Source organism: Serinus canaria, chromosome 8 (genome assembly GCF_022539315.1).
Source record: "Serinus canaria isolate serCan28SL12 chromosome 8, serCan2020, whole genome shotgun sequence".
In the NCBI taxonomy this organism is placed as follows: domain Eukaryota; kingdom Metazoa; phylum Chordata; class Aves; order Passeriformes; family Fringillidae; genus Serinus; species Serinus canaria.
This window is the reverse complement of record NC_066322.1, coordinates 18,023,353-18,032,026: the sequence shown is the minus strand read 5'-3', so window position 1 is coordinate 18,032,026 and position 8,674 is coordinate 18,023,353. Positions and strand designations below refer to the sequence as shown.

The 8,674-nt window shown below is 44.1% G+C and overlaps 1 protein-coding gene across 1 annotated transcript in view; it reads left to right on the top strand.

Moving 5' to 3' along the window:
* The first annotated feature begins 1,787 nt into the window (after window positions 1–1,787).
* Window positions 1,788–8,674, top strand: part of DPYD (dihydropyrimidine dehydrogenase) — a 334,630-nt gene continuing 327,743 nt past the window's right edge. The window contains exon 1 of the mRNA XM_050977198.1: window positions 1,788–1,915. Within this exon, the coding sequence (XP_050833155.1) occupies window positions 1,877–1,915 (39 nt within the window). The 5' untranslated portion in view covers window positions 1,788–1,876. The remainder of the gene's footprint in view (window positions 1,916–8,674) is intronic.

The window sequence follows — 8,674 nt, the reverse complement described above, 5'->3', positions numbered from 1 at the left end:
GCAGGAAAATTTCTATTCCCATGAATCAAAATGGTTTATTGGTTTCACTGGTCAAAAATCCTGTGAGTGTCAGGTTCATTTGAGTTGCTAGATTACATGGGGGTAACCAAGAATTTACAACTTGCAGAACAAGACAGAAGATGTGTATGATGGAGAGTTCAGTGCCTGCTGCTAGTCTCTTCTATGTAAATGCTCCTTTAGAACAAATGGAGGCAAACTCCAAATGCTTGATCACAAAGAAGTTCATTATTTTATTTACGCTGAAATATTCCTTGTGAAAATGACTTGCACCTAATGTACTTGCATAGTCAATATGGTGCTGTAGGTCAGGAGCAAACACAACTAGAAAACTCTCCAGCTAGCATCAGACCACTGAGCTGCTCAGCGATGTCAATATTAGTGAAATGAACCAAAGACATTCGGATTTGTTAGAGATAAGTACTCCCAATGAAGGAGATCCTGCTTCTGATTCTCCTGCCAACACTTCAGCTGCTTTACATGGGTGATTGTAATCAGCAAGAATTGTTATGCAATAGTGCTGAAGCAGAGACTTGAGAAAATATAGCTCTCACTTGAGACACAAAAGACCACAACCTTATTTCTTTACATCTTACCCAGTGGAGGGTTTTTTTTTTCCTTTGTATCTTTAAAGTTCTCATTTACAGAGATGGAAAGAAATAAAATAATTACAAGGTAAAGAAAAATTTCCATGGTATTCTGTGAAAGGCATTGTGTCTGGAGATGTAAAAGGAAAAGGCAAACCAATTCTCTACTGCAATCAAAGGGTCACCAGTGTCCAGAAGCTACTTACAGTTTTCCAGGCTTTTTGTAAAATAAATAGGAATGGGAAACCCATTTAATTTTTTATTATTATTTTTTTAATGCTGTACTAAGGAGGGGATAATAAAAGCTAGCTGGATAAAATGAGTGCTGTAAAGGGAATAAAGAGCAGATCTGGGGTATGTTTTAAGAACGAGAGGAAGAACACAGGAAGCTGCCTAGTATGCATATTGGAAAAAATAAAAGATTAGTTTTAAACTCCTCTATCCTTGTGAAATGGGGATAAATGTACTCTCATTTTGAGCAATCATAGACGTGGCTAAATCCAAGTGCACTGTAGAAACAGATGTTTGGTTGGCTGGTTGGTTTGGGTGTTGTTGCTTCCCGGAGTGGAGACTACTTGCTTTCTTTTTTGGCCTGTTGCAATGGGAATGTTTGTTTCCGTGACACCGTAAATATTGTGTTTCTAGTGTCAAACAATTGCAATGATGGGTGGGCTGTGACCTGTCCTTCGCGCACCACTCCCACCTGCTGGATGGATTCTGCGAGGGGAGTCTCCCAAGGGGCGGGGAAGGCTCGCTGTCCCTGTGGGGCGAGGGGTGAAGGTTCAGGGACAGCCCAGGCCGGTGCTGCTGGGAAGGTGTAACTCTGGGAAGGGTCCACCGCTCTTTCCTGGGGGGGCGGGTGATCCCAGGCGCAGCAGGGTCAGCCGTGGCGTGCAGGCTGCACCTGTGGCATTGTCATGAGCGGATAAACACAGCCCAGAGACCGTGCGGAGGGCGCAGCGGCGGGGCGCGGCCCCGGGCTGTTCCTGGCAGGGCGGTGTGTGGGGCGCCCCGAGCAGCGCTGCTGCCGAGCCGCGTCCTCGCCACGTTCTCGCCGCTCGGTGGCCGCTGCCGCAGGCCCGGGGAGCGGGGCTGGGACCGCGGCCGCCCCGCGGGACACCTGCCCTGCCCGGCGGGGTGGCCCCGGCCCGGCGCGGGGGCTCCCGCCCACCTGGGCGTTGCTGCCCGGGCTGCCGGCTCCGCCTCTTCCAGCTCTCCGCTCCCTTCCACTCCGGGACTGCGGGGAGCCGGGGGAAGGCGGTGCGGACACCATGGCTCGTGTGCTGAGCCGGGACCCGGTGGACATTGAGGTACCCACTCGCCCTGCCGGGACGTGCGGCTGTCACTAGCGGGGAGGGGGCTGTGTCCGGCGGCGCCGGCGCCCGATAAACTTTGGCGGCGTTAGGAAGTGCCTCGCCGCTACCTGCTGGCGGTGCCCAGAGCCTCGTCCCGCCGCCCCCTTCCGTGTCGTGCCGACCGGCCCCGGCACCGGCCCTGGGGCTGTCCTGCCTCCCGGGTAGCCGCAGCCCTTGCGGGCAGTGGGTGCGGGGCAGCGCCGGGCGCACCGCTCCAGCCGTGCCCCTGCCCCCGTCCTCGGCACGGTGAGCGCGGCGGGCGCCCGGCCGAGGGGTGTGAGGGGGTGGTGCCCGGCGCCTCCCTTCTGCTCGCCGCCTCCCGTCACTCCCCGGCGAACTCGAGGGCGGGATGTGACCGAGCCCCGGTGAGGTCGGGCTCCCGGCTCTGGCAGGGTGCCTGAGGGGCGGGGCTGCTCGGGGGCCGTGACCCGATGAGCCCTGGACGGTCTCAAGGTGCGTGGCCGATGGCCTCGGGCTCAGCGTCCCGTAGCTGCCTATGGGCCAGCGGAGCTGTGCGGAACCCAGCTCATCGCTGTCCTGCCGTGGGTCAAGCGGCGCTCGCGGACTGCACCCGGTCTCCTCGGACCAAAACAAGTGCATGGAAGGCTGAGCAGGAGGGCCGGGGTAGTAGCCTTGCTGCAAGAGGCGTTCTCACCTGTGGCACTTAAGGTTTTTGCATGACATTCCTTGCTGCCGGTCGTACTGGCTTCTGGAAGTAGGGTCCGGACGTGGCCTTGGGAAGGCGGAGCTGAGGTGGTGTGTGACCAAGGCTGGTGCCCTGGCACACGTGGTGAGCTCCCGCTGGTGTTAGCCAGATTGCAAGGTTGGACTTCAAGGTAGCATTTGCCCACCTTTCCCAGAACCTCACATTTGGCTGTAAACTTCATCTCTTTGTGAAGAGCCTAGTAAAACAAAAGCAATAACACACTTCTGGTTGATAGTCTTTTTCTAGCCTGACACAACTTTTTGTTGTGGTATACCTTGAAGTGTAAAATGTTAAGTTTAATTTGGGCTATTGCAACTCATTGAGGCCCAGATATAATACACAAATACGCACAGTAAAAACTTGAACACATCTCTAGGGCAATTGTGACTGAATTTATCATTAGTTCTCGTGTTGAGTTTTTATGTCCAGTCCATTTCCTAGCTGAGCTGCTGTTTAAACCATGACTAATGCCCAGAAGTGATCTTACAGATACTCTGATAAAACTGAAGCATGGAATGGATAGGAAAAATGAACTATCACAGAAGTCTTCCTGGCAATTAGGGAGGCACTGTGGTATGAAATCAGCACTGTCTTTTACCTGCTCAGTGTTTTCAGAGCAGCCTGTCTTGGATTATTCTTTAAATGTTAAAGTTCATTGTTCTATGACAAAGGTTTGATTTTAGTTGTTTGGGGTTTTGAGTACCTTCCTTAAATTTTTGATGCAAAATATTTCATGTATAGCATTGTTTTGCATTTCTAGATACTTGTTACCCAGATTCAAAGAACAATGTTATGGTAGGATCCTTTGTTAATAGTATGCAGTACTACATATATGGTTTAGGAGATGAGTTGATTGATTTTTAAAAGGCTGGTGTTTGCTTTATTCTGAGGTTTGAGATACAAACTTTGGTCAGTATCTTACTGTATATTTGTTTTCAGCAGTCATTTAAACTAGCAAGGAAATCAGCGCAGTCTCCTTCTGACCAAATGTACTGTCCTGTCCTTCCCCCATCTATTTGAATAAATGTAGTTGTTGTATGGTTTGTCTCACAAATGAATATATCAATAATTACTGATAATCTAATTATTGCAGCATTGTAAACCTGTTGTGGTTTTGTTTGTTCATTTGTTTTTGTTTTTTTCCCCTCCCTCTGCATAGGACTTTATTTTTTGGGGGGAGGAAGTACTGCATTTAAAAAAAATGTGTTTTATCTTTGTCTTTGAAGTAGGGACAGTGCCTGCTAGCTAATCCTCTCATTGTAGATAAATATTTTCAGTAATTTGTTTGTTGAGTGGAATAGTCTATCAATGTGAGCACTGGCAGCACAACTTGAATATTTTGGTCACTTTCTTGGCTACAGTATAAAAACTGAACCAATGATTTAATGAAATTTCTCTCAATGGTTAGTATCTCAAATTCAGTGAAATTTATCTCAATAGTTAGTATCTCAAATTCGTATAATAAAATATTAAAAATGATCTCTTAAGTCCTGGTGCTACTTTACAATGTATTTAAATAGTAATGGCTGGATAAAAAGACATATCATTGCTTAAAGAAAAGCCGAGAATCTGTGCTAGAAGAAGCTAAAATCACTGATGGTTCTCCAGATTATTTTACAAAAGAAAACTTCCAGGGAAATGTCCCTGAGGAATCTTGTCCCTCTTGCTTGGCTTAGCCAGCAGCTTCAGCCTCTGGACCTAAGTAAAGAAAATGAATAAATTACAAAGAGAGTTGTTTTTTCTAAAATCTGCTTTACAAATTGTGGAAGACTAGGTGTGTTGTGATTTAAATGCTTTTTGTTGTGATTTATATAATTTTCTCCATTTTTTTTTTTTAACACTGAAACAAAATATAACACCCAAAATACCAAAACAAAACAACAACTCTCCCCTCAACTACCAGCAACTCCACAAACCCCAAACACTGCCTTTTAAAAAATGAAGTCAACTATCAAAGCATGCTGCTAATATTCCTTGGACACTGATACTCTAAGCAAAAGTAAAGAAAGCTTGTTTAAAAATAGCTCCATGGAAAAGTAGCTACCTTGAATTTATGGTATAAGGACTTGCCTTGGGTTTTTGTTGATTATCTCTCTAAATCTTTACAAGAACTTTTGAAATCTACATTGTGAGGGCAGCATTCTCTTTCTAACTTGTAATGTGAAACTGTTAAACGTACATTTGAGCTCCAGAGAGTGTTTACAGACTTCCTGTAAACTTCCCAATGGTACTCAGGGAAGGGAAGTCTTCCATTCTTTTGTTTTCTCTTTTTTTTTTTGCCTGATTCCTGACTATCACTGTGTGTACACCATATATAATTACATCTATTGCAATCTGCAGGATTCTTTGAAGAATTAAAGTTGTCAAATCAAGTACTCGGAAGTTAATGAATTGCAAAATGAATAGAACAGAATCTTGAATGACATGGTTTAGCATTGTTCTCTGTACCCTTTGTTTTCCTGACTGCATTCCAGTGTTGCTCTGCAGTCTCTCCTCTTTACTTGGTGATGTTTGGATAGGGGATACTTTCCAGCTCTTTGCCCCCCACGCTACAATCTGGGGAGAAGAGCAGGTCTCCCAGTTTTTTGGAAGGGGCTTCTTTGCAGCAGAGTGGGGACACTTCGCCACACTGTTGTCACAAACCTGAAACATTCACAGAAAATCAAAACCAGCCCCCCAACACAACTTAGTATAAAACAGCAGGGTTGTTCTTGCAGTAGGTAGGCAGTATGTTGGCACTTCACAGATCTGTCCTTCCTTCTGTGTAGTTTAAAGGGGAATTGGGTGTTGATGAGTGGGTAATTCCCTGCTAGACCAGCAGCTGGGCACCTAGAATGCTGTCACAGCTGTTTCCATCCCAGCACTGATGCTTGATTTGTGAGAATAAAATGAAAGGCGCAAAGGACTAGAGCCAGGCTCTGAAATTTCCATCAGGGAACTGTCTGAGAATTATCAGGGTAAATTTGTCACTTTCACTTAAAATGCAGTGATCATTGTATGAACAATGTTCAATGAACAATGAGCTATAACTGTGTTAGGCTTTCTCTTCCTTTAGCTTCAGAAAGTATAAATGGCTCTTAAATCATGTATTTCAAAAGTTATATAATTCACCCATGTATTTCTTTGGTGTTACTTCAGGGTTCAGAGGAATGATTCTTAAGGGCCAGACTGTGCCCATTGGGTGCTGACCTTAGTGAGAGCACAAGAGGCTCTAGGGGTTCTTCAGTGCTCAGTAGGCAGCATGTTTGTTGATTTTGAGTTCCTTCAGCAGCAAGTCCTACACTGCTGTCTGAAGGTCCTGATGAATGTGGGATGAGGTTATGGGCCATTTGAGCAGCTCACTGATGGTGCAGACAGCATATCTGCACTCAAGGCCTGCAGCTGGTTCCAGAGTCAGCCAGGGGAGCGGAGTCCTTTGTGCCATGTTTCCTGCTGCATGCAAGGGTCACTTGGGAAGTGCTCCTAAGACTTGAGAAAGCATTATTGTACAGCCTTCCATAGTTTTTAAGTATCAGGTTTGATAGCAGTGGCAGTTCTTCGTTCCCTGGGATATTCTTAGCAGCTCTTACCAAGCATGGGCTAGGACAACAAGGTAGGCAAGTTTTTCTCCCAAAGCAAATGGACAAGAACAGTGGAAAAACTGCAAGTAATAAGGTATGTCTGAGAGCTAGGCTTGGTGTGCTCACAGTGGGAAGCAGGGCAAGGGTTGAAAGATAAAAATACTGTAAAAACCAGGAAACCTCCAGCAAGATAACAGGGAATTCTTCTAGTCAGCATTGCTCACAAAAGTTGTTAGGCAAAGGTTATGTGAATAAATAACCGAAGCTAGCTTTCCTTGATCTAGGCTAAACTTTTATTTTAAAAGCCCCAATTATTACAGTGTCTTTCTCTGTTGTAAATACCAGTTAGTTTTTTTGAAGTTCCATAATGAAGCTTTAATATGTAGAATGTTTTTATGCTACTGCTTTATAGCTTGTTGTAATGATCAGATGGCTGTTCCAGATTGATGGCTGTGTCTTCCTAAGGTCATTTGACAAGCAGTCAGTGAGAAAACAAAACTTCCTATTTTGCTGTTTCTGCTTAATGAATTTCTCAAGCCTTTTCATTGTTTTAGTGGTTTTATTGTAATAAACTCTTAGCTGAGTGGAACAGCAATTATAGCATGATTGCTTAGACCTTGTGGAAGATTATAGGCCACAATTATAATGTCTGTCTTAGAGAATTGAACAATGATTTACTCATCAGGTTAGAATTTGATCTGGCAAGTAGGAAGGAAAGTCTTCTGTGTGAAACATTTTTTTCTTTTCACGTTTTATATGCAAATCCTGTTGATGCTCAAGGAATTATGTATGGTCTTGCCTGAACAGTCAATAGTCTGCCAGATTGTAGCAGTCAAGCCCTCCAAATAACTATGTTGGGAAAAAAATTGTGCTTTTCAAAACTTGTGCTTTTCATTTTTCTTCAACCTTTGTGTTTTAATGTTGCTTACAAATTAAACTCCCATTTTTCCCCCCATCCTTTTAATTTTTACTCTTTTTGTGAGGTCTTTCATGTAAGAACTGATATTCTCACCTTTCTCATGGCTGAGACTTATGAGTAATCTGTAGTTAGCAGCTCTGGAAACAAGAAGGAACTGATAATCATTTTATTTTAGTTACAGAAACGAATTTTGTGATGATTTTATGTTGTAGACCGAACTGGAATTTTCTTCTTTCCTCTGCTTTAGTGTCACATCTTCTAAAAAAGTGTAACTACATGCTGATACAGAAAGCTGATATCCATGAGGCAAGATTTTGCCGATCAGCTGTGACAAAAGTGCAGCACTGCAGGATAGGCATTTGAGATGCGTTTGAAAGAGTGCAGTTTTAGCAGCAGGGCAGGACTTGCCTGGTTTTCAGTGCAGCCCCGAGGGGTGTGGCTGTGTCTGATGGGCTGGCATCTGCTTGGACCCAAGATTGCTTGGCTCTCTCCATCCTACTGGCCAGTGTACATGTGTGGTGTAGTTTGTGCTACCCAAAGACACAAGCTGCTGTTTTCAAATTAACACTTTGAAAAATTCTACTGTCCATCCTATTCTATACCATTTTGCCAGTGTCAGTAAAATGACCCAGGGAACACAGAAGTAACTGGCACTGGGTTGGGAACACACTTCTAGTTAAAATATTGAGAAAAGCTGTAATTCCTGGTGGCTGTAGACAAGCTGGATTGAATGTGTCCTGTTTGTTCTGACTATGCTAACCCTTTGACAGCACCGAGTTCAAATCAAAAACTGCTTTCTCTCCCTCCCTGGTTGCCTGGCAACATCCCTCCTCTTATTAGCATATGATTTCTATTCCTTTTTTTATTTCATCAGTACAGTGTTACACACTCTGCTCCCTGCCCTGTGCTGCCGCCTTTGAGAAGAGCAGGATTTGTGCCTTTATATGAGACTTCGGCAAGTATGTGATTTGGCAAAGAAATCAAACATTTGGGATTAGGAACCTTTGGCCATAAATGCCTTATCAGAATCTCAGAGGGTGATGTTTGTGTGGGCATGTTTTTCAAAGACTTTTCGTTTTCATTTGCTGTCATTTTTATACTAAGGGCAGAATTCTTGCAAATCAGCACAGCATAAATCTCTGGCATCTCTACATGTGCAGAGCATCAGTTTGTGAGACCTGCCAGCAGAGATTGGCTACAGAGATTTTGGGGGGCATTTTGTCCTCTTGGTCTTTATGCAGTTCCATAATGTGATATGCAATGCCATAATTCAGAATATAAATTTTTTAAGAATCCACATCAAATTGTGATTGGGGAAGAAAGCAGCCAAAGAAGTAAGTGGGAGAATTGAACTAAATTCTCCAGTTTTCTTCTCATAATAATGCTTTTTTGAAATGAGAACATTTTGCCTTTCAGTTGGCCGGGTGTATTCTTTTATGAAATAACAGGTGATTCAGACTGGGTCTATAGTTTAAACTTTAAATTGCTTTTTTTCTTTTCAACTATACTAAATACCCCAATTTTTTTTT